This window comes from Anguilla anguilla, chromosome 6, assembly GCF_013347855.1.
Source record: "Anguilla anguilla isolate fAngAng1 chromosome 6, fAngAng1.pri, whole genome shotgun sequence".
In the NCBI taxonomy this organism is placed as follows: Eukaryota; Metazoa; Chordata; class Actinopteri; order Anguilliformes; family Anguillidae; genus Anguilla; species Anguilla anguilla.
This window is the reverse complement of record NC_049206.1, coordinates 40,704,726-40,720,851: the sequence shown is the minus strand read 5'-3', so window position 1 is coordinate 40,720,851 and position 16,126 is coordinate 40,704,726. Positions and strand designations below refer to the sequence as shown.

Sequence of the window (16,126 nt, the reverse complement as noted above, 5' to 3'; positions counted from 1 at the left end):
TTGCGCGATCTTAGTGAAAATAGTGTTTACAACCAGTTGGTGCAACGGTCCTAAAGTTACGCCCAAAAAGTTACAACCAACTTTGCTGACGACCAGGCGTTAGCCCTTTTGTTGCAACTGGCCCCAGGGATGGTTGTGGCCCTAGACAACTGCATAGAGTGCTTATGCAGCGGTCAGCGCTGGTTGTGGTGGTGTGGATGACTTTGGCCCTACTGGTCTCTGCACAGGGGTTGTCTGCGCAGCTGCAGTCGCGGGTAGAGCAGACAAATTTGGTCATGGAGGAGGTACGGCTCCTGTCGGGAATGGCCAGCCCGCAGGCTCTGGAGTCACTGGTTGCGGAGGGCCTCCGTCTGAAGGAGGGCATCCGCTCCACCCAGGATCTGATCGGCCGGAAGAGAGCGGAGGCAGAAAAAGGCCTCCTCAAGATGGAGACTGTCAGCCAAAGCCAGACCAGAGGTGGCCAACAGGAGGCGCTGGTGAGAGAGCCAGACAGCAGCTCACCCACTCCTACATTTGCATGTCCCACTTGCTTTCTGTCATAAACCATGTTTATGATTTTTTTTTCTGGATCTAGAAATACATTACAGTTTTAAAATGCAGTATGTTATGTTAATGTTAGTGGCAATAATGATAATTATCATTTTTTAAGCTTTTCCATGGTTTAGCACATGCCGGAATGGAGATGCGAAACTGATACTAATTTAAGCCACTGTTTTGATGCGGTAAAGAGGGTCACTGTCAAAACAAGTAATTTGCTTATTAGAAATCTCTGTTGGCCAGATATATTTGTTTTGACCAAAATATTAACAGCTTTTAGAGCTTAGTGCCTGTGTCCAAGCTATATCTGGGCTAAAAATAAAATTTAATTTTTTTTTTGAAATTGAACAAATGAAAGGAACGATATGATAAAGTTCAGATTTTTAGTTATGCTGTGTTAATGTAATAACGGAGGACTTTTATGATTACTGGTACCTTATAATGGCCTGCTAATAGCAGGACAAGGTATTAGTCATTATGTCTATTTTGGTGTCATGGGTAGAACAAATGTGAAGCTGCAGTTTCATTGTGCACTCCTTTTCTGTTTTTCTTTGTCGATGTCCATGTATGTTCATAGATGTTTATGTAAGCCATGTTAAGTTCCTCTGGATAGCGGTATCTGCTAAGCAAAGTAAATAATTATAAAAACAGTACCATCTACAAACTAAATGAACACGTGTCAGTTTTCACACACTAAATTAATGTAATTAACTTAGAATATTTGCATAGAGCACACATGTTCAGCTCTCAAGGATAGCACCCATTTATTGGTATTGTTGCCAGACTGAGGGATCATGTGCTAACATTATTTTTTGTGGTTATGTAAGGTACCACCAGCTGGTGGTAGTGCAGTTTTGAAAGAAGAAGCCTCCCCTTGTGAAGAAGGCTTTCCGGTTGAGGGAGGAGCCTCGATGACATCCGAGCGTGTCCAAGGGCCGAAGGCCGACGATCAGCACAGTAGGACAGGAAAGGCCGTGGTTAGCGCGAAACCAGGCTCGAGTAGGAAGCAGTCCGGGAGACTGGACTCTGGTGCTCAGCTCGGTGTGACCCCGCAGTCTGACACTCAAAAGGACAGGAAGGAGGTTACAAAGAAGGCAGGTACTGAGCTGCAGCATGTCACTCACGAAGTTACCGTCTGCAAGGACTACGCTATGAGGGCAAGCACAGGAAAAGATGACCGTGAGGACATGGGGACGAACACACAAGGCACCGGTGCAAGCGTTTGTGAGAAAAAAGTGGTCTCAATTCTTCTGGACGTTGATCGACAATGGACAGCCACTCCGTCTAGCAAGCTACTGCCTCAGGAGAGCAAGGGGGGCAGTTTCACCGAGAGCTCTGGTGATGTACAACTTGCCATGATCTCAGGAGCAAAGCAAAGGGAGAGCAGCAAAACTGAACGTGTGGATTCGGGGCCTGGCGAACACACTGGATCAGCTTCTGCAGAAACTGCGGCAGGAAAGGCCCCGTCTGTCAGAACTGAGACTCAGCACGCTGAGCCAGAGCTTCAGGGAACGACTGAGACCCTGCAGCCCCGGAGCACAGCGGTGGCTCTAGTCCTGGATACCAATGCTCTTCACATCCATACCCCTGAGGCAGGCCCGTCCCCCCATGCAGACGTCCTGCGAATCCTCTCGTCGGGGGGAGCGGATATTCCGGCCGCTGAAAAGCACGCAGACGCACAGCGGGCACCGGACACCGTGGCACAAACCAGCCCACCCGCTAACCTACGGTGAGAGAACCCGCCATGCTGTGAGAGAAAAAGTAACAGTTTCTACATTTAGAATCAGAATTAATCAATGCCTTTCCTTTTGATTATGTAATTATGTCTTTTTTACGTCGATTTTAATTGATTTAATCAGTGTGAAACTCACTGGAACTCCTGAGACGCATGGAGAGTCACAGTCCAGTGATGCAGCCTGCCTTGAGGAGGTACCGGAGGACACCGCCAGGACAGATCCAACCCGGCTTCAGGAAGCGCAAGCTCACACTTCTCAAAACCAGCCCAGTCAGACCCTGTGGACTGAAGCCACTGGTCCTGACAAAAAGAAGAGAGCAGAGCATTCTGGGAGTTTGGGGCAGCCTGACAGAATTATTTCAGCCCAGGTAATGCCAGTTATCTAATAACCCTGTCACCACCTCCACCAGCCCCCCTCTATTTTCATCTACAACTTCCACCCTCACTTACCACCTACACTTTCATTCATCCCCTCCATCTCCATCTTCACCTACCACCTACTACTGTCTCCTCCTCTCTCTATCCCATCCAAGCTACACCAAGTCCAGATGCAATTCAGCTTGCTGTGTCAGAGGGTACAAAATTAAGAGTATCAGCCTGCAGTATGAAATAAGAAATCACAGAACCAGGGATGGTCTTGTTGCTGGTAGGAGGTTCAAACAGATATATTGAAGAGAAACCACTTTTATTTCATTTCCTTTTCTTTGTGCACCTGTTATTATTTTAGCTTCATTTGACCTTCCCTGGCATTTTCTTCTTTCTCCTCTAATAAGAGGAGAATTGACGCAATTGTCCAAAAAGTTACAGAACGTCCTACTGAGGGAAGTTTAGGGATGAAAAAAGTCATGTCAAAGCAGCAAGCCATGGAATCTTATCCGAAGGGGAGCTGGCATTTGGAGAGTCAAATAATAGACTTCATCAATAAAGGTCCTCTTCTGTCTGCCAATTATCAAACTGCATTTCTCTTTTCTGGGGATTGAGTGTGGGTGTCCATATGTGGAGTATTTCAAAGAACTGTTAATAACTGACAAAAATTCTAATTATGAGCAGAAAATTTGATTCTATGTTTTAACATGCATCATTTTGAGCAAAGGCTCCCAGTGTTCTGATTAAAAAGTCAATTGAAGACAGCACAATTTTTAGAAATTTGATTAGAGTTAGCTGCTGCTCTCTATGCATTGCATTTCAGGGCTTTATTGGATATAGATGTCAAAAGATGCTAAGTAATCTGATGATTTTTCAGAGAACGACCCTAAAGGCTGAATTCAACATGCTTTGACTCACAACTAATCATCAGCTTTCTTGGTCAACCTGTGTTTTCTGAAGACTGAAAAAATTAACACCTGCATGTGTTTGTAACTAAATGTAAATTAAGAACATTGATTTAATCAAGGTGTAAGTGCCTTGAAAAAGCAGAAGTGACAAGAGAAATCAGCCGTTCTCATACAGTATTGTTGTGGCGGTCACAGGTAAGAACAAGTTCTAAACGTCTCAGAAGAGTAAGTGACACATAGCCAAAATGAACCACATGCCCATATATGGTGAAGAGCTTCTGCTCAGCCATCAGCATGCAATCAAAGTGTCATTTTGGTGATGTCCTGGGATAGCAGAACCCAGAGTTACTTCAAGGGAGTGGGACCCCCCACCAGGGTGTACATTTGATGGGGATTAGAACATGCTGACATTTAGACAGTATGTCCCCCAACTGATAAGATTGTGCTGTAATATTAATACAAGATCTATCATTGGGGGAGATACATGTTTTTATGCTTATTTCAGGACATAATAAAAGCACTGTCTCAGCTTTTCCTGCAGTACAACCCAGGAAATTCTCTTGGTTGAAAGTCGGCAGGGTTCCCAGCTGATGATTGTGATTCAGCCGGCCACATTCTAGGTTCCTGTCATGGTGTTTTTTTATTTGTACCTCCCTCGGGGTAGTAGATTGGGGCCTCCAGTGAAGGCCCAGTCCACTGCAGGTTGAATTCCTGCATAACTACAGACCTGACTCACCCCAGTGAGGTCAGGTGGGGAGATGCTGTACAACTCAGGGAGAAGCATGGGAATAGCAGGACCATAATGGAGAGAGGGTTGAAACCCAACCAGCCTTTTCACCCCATGTTCACACAGAAAAGAGTGGAACGTGGTGCGGAGGGTCCATTTCCCGAGGGACACAGGCAGCTCACGGTCGAGGTCAAGGCCACCTTCATACCCAGCCCACGAGGACAAGACCGGTCTCAGGACCTGCTCAGTGGGTCCTCCGGGCTGGATACCTTCACTCAGGTCCAGAACCTGCCAGAATCTATGAGCCACATCACTGAGGTGAGCTCTGTCCCGGTGAACAGCATTGTTAATCAACTCGATGGAAAAGTAAGGGACATGATTTTAGTTGCATTTTAGAATGTACCATGTATATATTTAAAATTCTCGTAACCATTGATGCCTTCATGCTCACAATTTCATGCATACATTGTTTTCTTTTACAATGTATTCAGCCATATAATTGAAAAAAATGTATATTAACTGTCAAAATACAATGACCCATTTGTTGCAAAGCTTGCAAATCCACATCAATAGTATGCCACTTTATTTTTTCTCAAACTCAATCAGTTGCTATTTGATAAGCTTGAAATGGAAATTCCTGAAAGTGGCACTGTTTTTTCTTTAATGTGTGTGTGCGTGTGTGTGTGCGTGCATGTGTGCGTGCGTGCGTGCGTGCCTGTGTGTGCCTGTGTATCTGTGTCAGATGAAGAGAGCCACAGCCAGGCTGGACCAGATTCAGAAAGAGCTTCCAGATTGTTCTGAGAAGAAGATCTCTCTGGATGAGCTGCAAAGCATGCTGGGAAGGATGAAACAGTGTCAGCACCAGCTTGAGACTGAGAGCCACACGTTGGCTGCCCTAGAGAGAAGTGTCTCGCGCCTCCTGGATGACCCCACCCATCAAGGACAGGCCGCACCCTTCAAACTCTGTCAGCAGCTGCAAGCCATGCAGGACCGCTGCAAGAAGTAAGAAATCCTCCTTATTCTCTTACATCGTGTTCAGAATTTTTACTTTAATTTGATCGTTTGAGGAGCATAAGTCATCTGTTCTCACTTGTCATAAGTAAGGTCACATGTTTGTTTCCATATGTTTTCTTTCATGTACTTCAGTCCTCCACCAACAAGTGGTCAGTCGTCATTTTTTCAAGCCAAGCATTAAACAATTACCCCAATTATCCCAATTTCTCAGGGCATTGGCCGGAGTGCTCATTTGACTTGCTTTGTGGACATTTTCAGGATTTCCACGCTCTATGCCCAGTGGGCCAGGCCCACTGGTGTAAACTTCCCAGCCTTAGTCAGATGTATTAAACCTTCGTCTGTCAACTTATTTGCAGTTAATTGCAGATGGTCAGGGATAGTGAAGTCAACATTAAAGTCCCTTGATTCTACATGATCCTCATATTCTTGTGCTGCCTTTTTTGTTTTACCTCTCTCTCTTGTTTAACATCTCCATAATATGTACTTTCATACATACATAGTTAACTTTTTTAAGTCTCATAAAAAAATGATCTCACTCTATTGTCAAGGAAGTGAGGATTAAGTATAATGTTTCATTTCGGCATCCAGCAGTTTGAACAGATAACACCTTCATTTAATTTTCGGCACTCTATAATGATGAACGCAAGTGCATCAACACTTAAAACCCTCACTTATCCAACATTTAAAATAAATGTGATTTAATTGGTTAATTATTTCCAAAGATATCAATTATCAATTAAATTACTGAATTTGTTGATAGGCGGAGTAACCTGTTGGATCAACTTTTATCAAAATGTACAATTCACAACCAGAGTTGATTTGTTAAGGTACAAGTATGCAATGTGAAAAGACGAAGCCTGACTACCTTAAAAGAAATGCACGTTACAGATATAGACAAGTTACAGTCACAAAAGAAATGAATGAAGGAAAATAACAAACCATAGTTTGTTTCTGCTTGAAATTAAAAGAAAGGCACACATTCTATGTAGTGTTATGTGGTGCATGCACAGAATTACTGAAAGCAGATTGATTTGGTGCCAAACCAAAATAATTATATTGCATATTCATTGCTATATTTAATCTAAATATGTGAGCTTTCCTGACTAAAATGACCATTGCGCATGAAATTCAAAAAGTAAGTTTGCTCAGGAAACTCGTACTGCAGCCTACCATTACTCAACCAATCACATGCACACATTACTAATAGTGCACCTTTTTAAACCAACAATCAGACCTCTCAATTTCTGCTCTGCGCATGCTTCGCTTGCTGCTGCTCACTAAATTGTGCTCACCCTCCACCACCCCAGCTTCCAACTGTTGTTTGGATCTGCTTCTAGATACTGAGGGGGTTTTTGATACCTGTCTTCTGAGTAGGAGAGATGTATCGTGCTCCCTGTTTGATGTATGCACACAAATACCTAAAGCAGATTCATTCAGTGGCAAACCAAAATAATGACATTGCATATTCATTAACTGCTTTTTGTAGATGTCAAATATGGCCAATCCTCTCCATTTACACAGTGTTCCAATTAAGGCTTTATAACAGATGTGAACAACACAAAGATGTGGAAAATGGCTTAAATGAAGCCACTTGTACCATTTACAATAAGATTAAATTATTCATTGTGAGTAATCATTGTGACACATTGTGGTACACAAATTTGTAAACATTCACTCTAGTATGTTTTTTGCCCTCAACAGTATGTAATCTTTTGTTGGATGGGGATGGGACAACATTTTACAAACGTTACTATTTGTAATCACTACAATTTCACGTTCAGCTGGCATATATTAGCACCCAGTATATTTTTACGAGTATTTTCCATGCATTCAGTAAGAAGTATAGCACATGGAGATACCGATACCCCAAATTAAATACATTGTACAATAAAATAATATCCCACTCTCAGAAAAATGTTGGTGATGTTCTAGCTTCACGGTAAACTGGTGGATCAAACTTAACACATGACTGAGGCACGAATTAATGCTCACCTTCCTTTTTTTGAAATTCTCACATTAGAGAATAGCGCAAACCTCTTGAAAGACACTAAGTTTCCTTGTGAGTGGTATGAAGTCCAACAAAGCAGGCCACTGTGAGCTACTAAGCTAATATTGCCCGGGGTAAACTAATAATGCCCTTATACTAACAGCTGAAATTAAGCAAGACACTTGTACCATTTACAATATTAAGATTAGATTATTCATAATTTAGGTAGAAATAAAGTGCCCCACATGTACTTTTTTATTGTTCAGGACAATAATTGACCCCTGACTCTTGATCTTACTCATGAAAAAAAGATAGCTAAGTGGGGTTACATTTCCTGTCTCTGCAGGCTGAGAGAGAAGTGCATGCTGGACCAGCAGACGATGCGCTCTGAGGTTCAAGAGCGGGAACAGGCGCAGAAGGAGATTCGAGCTGTGAGGGAGCGGCTGGTCACCATGGCAGCCATGCTATCTAAGCAGGGGCAGCGCCCCAGCACCCGGAAAGTACTGGTGGGTCATTGTGGCGCTGCACACTGTTAACTATCTCTCACTTCATTGCTGTCATGTACCAAAGGCACAGAGCAAAGTGCTTTAATCAACCAGCAAAACCAAAGAGCGAAACTTGAGCATGCTTCACCTTTTCATTCAGTCCTGGATCTAGACTGCTGTGATTGGGGGGGGGCAGACAGAGATTTTGGTGGGGCAGAATTTCTTCAAGGCACAGCGTGTGCCGCACAGTTTGCAAGCCTACATTGCTTAGTGATTTTTTAACCCCCGCTCATTGACTTAATCTTCCCTGTTTAATTTTATGCACATGCATAAAATTAAACGATTACATGCTTGTGGTCGAGAGGTTAATATCTGGCTCAGAGGTCATGTTAACGTAGGATTCTGCATTTTTAACACCGATAAGAGGAGCCAAAATGGAGGAAAAAATATATTGCATTCTATAAACGCAGATATTAGTCTTACATTTGTGTTATTTATTGATCTTAATATTTACACAGCCATTGTTCAGTGTCAATGTTTTTTGGTTAACAAAGCTAAAGACAAACAGAGAATGAGCTGTGGGAACATGAGTTAGGGGGATCTTGAGTCCCCCATTTTATATAATTCTTGGTGAGTAGCTCAGCAGACGTAGGTCTGAAATGAACCCCTTAATGTGAACTAACCCTCTAAGAAACACGTGGATTGCGGTTATCCTTATCTGAAATTTTACAGTATGATCAAGGCTTACCGTTTAGCACTGCCCCTTTGCTATATAAATAAAAAAAACAGCAACAGTCTGGCAGCCTGATTCAAACTATAACAGGCTGGTACCATCAGAAACCCAACACAAATCCCCTAGAAAAGCACTTTATCTACTCACTCATTTGAAGGACTTTCGACCAGCCTTCACATCCAAAATTAGCAGCAATATCCTACAATTTTGAGCTCTGACACTCTTGAAAGAAAGTAGCCTATAGCCAGTCCATTCAGTCTCTCCTATCCTATGCTGCTCCTCAGGTAGTTCTTGATTAGTTAAAAAAAAAAAAAAAAAAGATTAATTCATTTAAAATCTAATGTTGCTTCTGTGATAGGCAATGTCACAACAACCACAGTACCTTACACACCTCACCAAAGGTTAATGGATGATGTACAATAAACATTTTCACAAGTTAGGAGACTGAAGTGTGTGTTCACAATCTGTTTTAAAACATGCCCTGAATGACAGCAGTTGAGCAAGGAAGGTTGTTGATATAGTCGTGGTCCAACAGACTTTTTGACATTGCTGAGTTTCTGGTTTGGGATTTTGCTTTTTTTAAAAAGCCATCCAACTCTAACAACGTACCTACCATTTTCTCCTGGTCCGTATTCTTTTTTTCTCTTCTGAGATCCACTTTTTGTGTTTATAAGGCATTTTGATGCGCTTAGTTGTAGCTAGGACTCCTCTTTGCTCTCTTCCTCAGCTAGCAAGCTGCCCTTACAATTTGTCCCCCAAAACAAGTGAACAGAATGACAAATAGATACTTGACATTGGACAACAGCATACACTATTTTTCCCAGCAATCTTTGCATATCAGAAAATAACATTAGTACCAAATAAATGACCACAAATTATTTCATTGAATGGTTTAAACAATATGTTTTCTGTAGAATGGGCATATAGGTTAAGTTTGACATGATCATAGACTATTGTACAACAAAAGCGTAATAACCGTGATTTGTTTATTGAGTGATATATAGAGTAAACGGCAATATTATATTATGCATGAATTCTCCGACATCTAAGGAGTGACTTATATATGTAAGGGCCTGTTGTGAAAAAATACTTTTTTCATGTAGGGCTAGTTATTGGCAAAGTGGGGGGGCAGAGGAAAAATTCTGGGGGGCAATTCCACCCCTCCCCTCCCTTAGATCTGTCCTTGTTTTCATTTAATCTTTCAGCATGCCTTTATTAATGGAATTAAGAAACAATGGGCTTCTCTTTTCAAATTATTTGAAGTCTTCATCATGCTCTTACATTATGGATGTGTCAGTCATCCAACCCTTACAGGTTGTTTTACACTTTTAGATAATTTGTGTGCAATTCTGAATCTTACTCTGCAAACCGCTGTTTTAGGCTGTGCCTGTGTCTTCACTGAAGCTCTCTGGAACACTCTGATGTGGAAGAGTTGTTTGTCTTGGTTCAATTGCAACATACCTATTTTCAGACAGATAAAAGAATAAAGTGTTTGCTTTGGCCATGTCACAACAGCAACCATTGGTCATTGGAAACTAGTACTGATGAGATGCCTTCTCAGAAACACAAGTTCATGCATTTGGGTGTATTTGAGCCATTTGAACTTTGAACAAAACAAACAAAATGGAGTTCCGCAAGATGATTTTCTTTCTTTTTTTAATTTTTATGTACATACTGTTCATACTGAACATGTCATACTCTCTTGCCGATTGGTATAGTCTGCCAGATGCATAATCATTTCAGCATTATTAGTTATAACCTTAGCCTCCCAAACTTATTTTTCACTCCGTATTAAAATATTTCACAAATCTATTGTTGTAATTGTACCAGACAAAAGTTTTGATTTCCAAAGATGGCAAAACAAATGTTATTGAAGAAGCTAATGTTTATTGTGGCCATTAACCTCTCCCATGTATCTATCCATTTTCCCTGGAAGAACGTGACCCAACGGTCAAAGTTCACCAAAGGTCAAAGTTCACCAAATCGGGTAAATTAGGATAGATATTGTAACATGAGTTTCCCACTGGTAATTACGACTTGGAGGCTCACTCAAACAGGTCAGAAACAGGTATTTCTGATAATTCCGATACCAGGCGAACACAGCATCACACACATACTGTCACACACACACACACACAAACACAGTCTCAGATGTACACAGACACACATCCTGTACACTTGAATAGCAAGGCAATGCAACATTTTTGTAATCTCTGTTTAATGGGCACATGGACAAAGAGTCAGGAAAACCATCACCCTTTGTAACCAGTACCAAATATTGAAAAATCTCCACACAAGCAATATTCTATAAAGTCACTTTCTGTGGCTCTCTCACTGTCCTCCTATGTGGACTAATTCATCATTGTGAGTATGCATCTGTATATGTGTGTGGTGTGTGCTCTATGCACAGATGCGCCTGTAAACACACCCCTTTTTTCTCCAGGAGGCCCGGAAAGACTTGGACTCCCAGAATGCTGTGCTACAGAGCATCACCAGTGGCCTGAAAAATAAGTACTTAGACAAGCTGGTGCCCACAGAGCTGGAGACTCCTCTTCAAGAGGCGAGGGTGTTGCTGAAGGAGCTTCAGGGGAAGGTATAATACCTGTTGCAGAGTGAGAGCCAATATGGCCGACAGCCTCAGTGCACTATGAACTGACACACTCCTTTATATACTGAGTGTGCTGGGGGGTTGTGTGAGTGGGCTTGTGTCTGTGTGTATTTCTGTGCTATGCTATGGAACATAGTGTTGAGTGAATAGATCTGTGTCTCTGTCTGGTTGCCTTTGTGGCTGAGTGAAGGATCAGGCTTTCGAATGGGTGGTCTCTGTGTTGAGCTGACTGAGCGGGCTGGTCTCTGTTCGCCTGTGCTTCTGTGTTTCACAGGCAGAGAAGATGGTGGAGAAGAGCAGCACTCTGTCCAAGCTGAGCTGCAAGGTGACAGAGGTGATGGAGGGGCTGCAGGCCGTGCAGGATCTGCTGCAGCAGAAGAGTCCCTCATTGACCGAGGCCCAGTACACACAGAAGGTATGTCACCTGATCCATTCACTACACCAAGCAGTACCCACCCACACAACATTATGTCGCCTTTTACATTTGTGTCTGCCATGATTTTTGTGCGTAAATGATGTCTGATAGTCTACATGTATGTGCGTCCGTTCATGCATCCATTTGTGCGGGGGTTCACCATTTGCGTGTGCCTCTATGCATGTGCCTGTACAGTGTGTGTGGGACAAACTGGACAGGTGGCATGCCTACTTGGCGGAGTTGGAGGGAGAGGTGCAAGATATTTCGGAGGAGCAGCCGGAGCAAGCCCAGTTCCTGATGGACAAACTTATGGAGCCACTGCAGCTGTATCAGGATGTAGCCAAGCAGGCAGAGCAGCGAACTGCCTTCCTTAGCAAGGTGAGCCAGATTTATGCAGCAATGTGTGTGCTCAATTCTTTTGAGAACTATATTGTATGTAGTGGTTATACCGCACTATATGTATTGTACACACATAGTATATAGAGGATTTACTGTATATATCACATTGTACATTGTCTATGGTGGATATATAGACAGTGATGCTTTTATTGGTGGATATATAGAGAATATGGTGAAATAGTGGTGTGGCTGAATGTGCTGAGTGACCTGGGCACCACAGGTGCCCACCCTCCTGCAGGAGTATGAAGAAATGATTGGGAGCTCCAACAGGTGGCTGAGAGAGGCACAGTCTTGGTTGGACACACCCATAATCTACAAAACTGCCAAGTGTCTTAGTAGCTACGCCCAAGGCCTGCAGGTCAGAATGCTGCTTGTCACAGATACTGTCCCCGCATGGATTTCTAACCACACAATGGCATCTGAACCATTTATTAGTCTTATTAAACTCATTTTAAATGTTTGGAGTATTATTTGTAATACATCCAGGAGAAAGGGTGATGCAATTTTTAGACCAATATATAATTGTATATTGAGATCCTAAAATAACTATAATAATGGTTAAAAATGACTATAATAGTTCTGTCTCAGTGCTGAGCTGCTTTGGAGAGTCCTGTCTTAGGGCTTTTTTTAAACATACTCGGTTCTTTCCACAAACAGGCAGTCCTGGATGACTCAGAGCAGATGAGGCGGGGCCTGCAGGGCTTTGTCTCGACGCTGCAGGAGATCAGCAACGTGTGCAACATCGCTTCTTCGCAGGAAAAGCTGCTCCAGACAGACCAACGCATGGCTGGCATGCAGCAGGCCATCACGGGACCACTGTCTCGACACCAGTATGCCACATCGGTACGCCCATCCCCCCACCTCCCCAACACCACTCTCAGTCATGCCCCTCACCACTTACAGACATTTAAATGTAGCTGGTGGTTAACTATGTTAAAGGCGACAGACAAATATAAGAGGATGAGGACCTAGGGGGAAGAGAGGCAGCTCTAGCAGTAACGAGGGTTTCACTGTTAGGATGGAGCGCATTCTCAATGGAGTGAATCAAATCTGAAATGTTTTAGAGCTTTCAAGTTCAAGTTATTTCCTGCTTGACTGCTATTAATATAGAGAGTACGTTTATTTGTAATTCTTTAGAGCAGCACACTGTATCACTGTACCTGATGCAATAAATATGTGATGTTTCATGGGGATTTCTCCTTATTAGGAGGTGGAAGCCATGGAGAGGGAAGTGAAGCTGATGGAGGGAAATGTTACCAAAATTAAGAGCATTTTGTCCTCTATCGACACAACCTCAATCTCACCTGAGGAACACCTGATGAACCGGCAGGTGAGTTCATCTGAGGCAAGCTGGGTCTTGTCCAGTCCAGGTTGTGTTTTTAGTCCCGCTATTTAGTGTGGGCAATACTAACAGTTCTATGTCTGTGTAGTTGTATGTGTACATGTCTCTGTGTTGCCTACTGTATGTATGAATGTACTGTATTCATGTGTCATGAGTGTGTGTGTGTGCATGCTCCGATGTTTGTCTGCAGGTGATCTTGGACAACATTCAGTCAATGAAGAGTACAATCGCTGAGATTCAGAGGTGCAGATCTGAGCTGGAGCTTCCTAAGGAAGCCAGCAAAAGCCTGTCCGTCTTCCACAGGACTCTCCAGCTCCTACAGCCCATCCAGGACCTGGAACAGCTGACGCAAGAACAGAGTGCCACCTTGCAGGTATACCCTCAATCTAACTGCCCCCGTGTGCATTACTGGACATTGAAAGTTTGTGCAATTTACTGCACTTCCTTAACTATATTTAATTTCTTTGTTTTTTTAAGTAGTGCTAGTTAGATGTGTGACATTGGAAAGAAAATCAAGAGGTGTCGAGATATAAATAGCTTATGTAAAATATAAATATAAGCATCTGCCTGTCAGACATGACGGACAGCCATCCCAAAGACATGATTGTTCTTTGAGAAGGGCCATAACACCCCCTTTCCACAGTAATACACTTTGAGAGCTACTATAGACATGTGTTCCTTCTGTCATAAATACTAAGATTAGAGTACCGATGATAATGAAAATGCTGTCAGCTAAAAAGGAAACATTCCGTAGGCTTTGTGTTACGGATGACCTTTTAATTCTATAATATGGGGTGTTGCCACAAAGGCCCCAGATAACCTTAATTTTTGCCTTGGTAATGGTGCGTGCATGTCCCCATCAGTTTGGCGAGTCTCGCTGGAGTGACGCATGCTCCTTCTCTCCTCAGGCTGCCATTGAGCAGTCAATGAGCAGGACGTCCGACTCCGCTCCCCGGAGGGGCCCAGTGATCCCCAGCTTGGTCCTGTCTGTTCCTGGGTACCATCAGGTGAGCTCCACCTCTATGGTCGAGCCTACACAGGGCTCAGCACCATTATCAAGCTCCTGACCATGGTGTGAGCTGAAATAGTATTTGCATAGGTTTGCAGTTTGCTGATACGTTTGAGTTTGACCAGTCCCTGTCCAACTGAGTGCCACCAGGTTTATTGAACAAGTTGGTGGGCCATATGTAAATTTAAATGGTTATTCTTGAATGTCTGCTATTAGGGCAAACTCTTTTTTGCACCTTTGTATTCAGGACAGTGAGCATCCTCTGAAGCACATGAAGCCAGCCAACTGTGTCTTTTCTCCACTAACAACTCTGGAGCTTTCACAGATATCACATCTCGATTTACCAAGGAGTCACTATTAACCAAAAAGATGGAGAGCTCCTGCCAACTGTGACCCTCTCTCCCTGGGCAATACTGTGCTATTTTAATCCTTTATGTAACCCAGCCTTTATTTAATCCATTGAGAACATGTTTCTTTTTCAAGGAAAAAGGGAGAAGAACAGTTGCAAATAGGGAGTCAGAGAGAATGCCCACCAGGGGCTCAAACCAGCAACTCTAGTTGCCAGCCTGCCTATCACTAGGCTACTCTTATGCCCACGAATAAATAGTTATGCATTCTGCAACTGTCTATGACAGTTGGCGCTGGACACAACAATAAATTAAATATTAGACATTTTATGTTGACTTCATACTGACGTAATTCTTTTTGTACCTTGACCAGCTAGCTCATAAATTTGCTTATAGATTCTCTGGATCACAAATCATACAGAGTCTCCTACTTCAGATTGCAGTGATATTGCCACATTACCAAGTCGCCAGGCTGCTTATTGAGGCCGACACATTTGTTCCTATTAAAACCTGGTCATGTCACCTTAGACTGATGTCCCTAGAGAGGAAATAGGTGCCACACTTATGTTTAAAAATAAGAGCATCATACCACTTACCTAAGCTAAGAGGCAGGTACTTTCAGTACAGCAGTGTAGCAGTATATCATATTTAAATCTCAGCGAGATGTAATACAGATCAGTGAACCTGGAATTGCAAGCTCTTTATGTATCTCCAAAACCTGCAAATCAGGGGGCGTTGGACATGCCACAAGCAGGCAGGAAAGTGGAGGAGGAGGCCAGAAGCTCCAGCTGTTCATCTTCTGAAACACTCACCGGGAGTGTTACTGAGGTAAAGGGTAACCCTGGTAACCAGGAAGCAAAGCCCTCCACTGTGTTCTGCTCCTTCATATCCCTTTCCTCTTCTTCTTCTTCCTGAGGGTTGAGTGATGTTTTAGTCCTATCCTCCTTCAGAAGTAAGGAGAGAAGGTCCTCTTGCCTCTTTTTGTCATTGCCGATTTCACCTGTGTTAACCTACCTATCGTCCACTAGGGGGCAGTATGGGGTTCTGGCTTTGGCTGTGGTATCTGGTGTGGGTAGTTTCTGTGTCCTCTGAACATGGAGCATGTGACTTCACCCAGTTGTAGTCTAAAGGGGACAGACTCTTTGTACTTGCTGAGACAGTGTGAATGAAAGGAGCTTGCCCCCTCAGAATATAATCTCCCAGGTATCCCAGCAACTCCTGTAGAGGGTTATGTGTGTGTGTTTGTGTGTGTGTGTGTGTGTGTGTGTGTGTATTGGGGGTGGAGGGCTGGAGCCACGAGTATTGTGGCTCCATAGTGCAGACCGTAATATCGATTGATTCCTTTTTCCTCCCTGGCACAGGACCCTGGTGACATCTGTACTGGTGAGGGGTATGCTGGAGCCCCATCCACAGTCTCCAGAGGAGCAGGAGTCACAGCTGGAGGCAGATTTGATCCTCTGATGAGCAGCGTGAGCACAGAGGTTTTTGAACCCTGCCCTAGTCCGTCTCCCACG

At 43.2% G+C, this 16,126-nt stretch overlaps 1 protein-coding gene across 6 annotated transcripts in view; it reads left to right on the top strand.

Moving 5' to 3' along the window:
* Positions 1 to 16,126, top strand: part of LOC118229636 (mucin-16-like) — a 90,476-nt gene that overhangs the window by 7,004 nt on the left and 67,346 nt on the right. For all 6 annotated transcript variants that reach the window (XM_035421769.1, XM_035421770.1, XM_035421771.1 and 3 more), the window contains exons 8-23: positions 228 to 476; positions 1,365 to 2,266; positions 2,397 to 2,640; positions 4,400 to 4,591; positions 5,016 to 5,275; positions 7,621 to 7,780; positions 10,936 to 11,085; positions 11,375 to 11,515; positions 11,711 to 11,893; positions 12,135 to 12,272; positions 12,572 to 12,757; positions 13,122 to 13,244; positions 13,447 to 13,629; positions 14,165 to 14,263; positions 15,342 to 15,440; positions 15,974 to 16,126. In XM_035421769.1, the coding sequence (XP_035277660.1) occupies positions 228 to 476; positions 1,365 to 2,266; positions 2,397 to 2,640; positions 4,400 to 4,591; positions 5,016 to 5,275; positions 7,621 to 7,780; positions 10,936 to 11,085; positions 11,375 to 11,515; positions 11,711 to 11,893; positions 12,135 to 12,272; positions 12,572 to 12,757; positions 13,122 to 13,244; positions 13,447 to 13,629; positions 14,165 to 14,263; positions 15,342 to 15,440; positions 15,974 to 16,126 (3,462 nt within the window). The remainder of the gene's footprint in view (positions 1 to 227; positions 477 to 1,364; positions 2,267 to 2,396; positions 2,641 to 4,399; positions 4,592 to 5,015; positions 5,276 to 7,620; positions 7,781 to 10,935; positions 11,086 to 11,374; positions 11,516 to 11,710; positions 11,894 to 12,134; positions 12,273 to 12,571; positions 12,758 to 13,121; positions 13,245 to 13,446; positions 13,630 to 14,164; positions 14,264 to 15,341; positions 15,441 to 15,973) is intronic.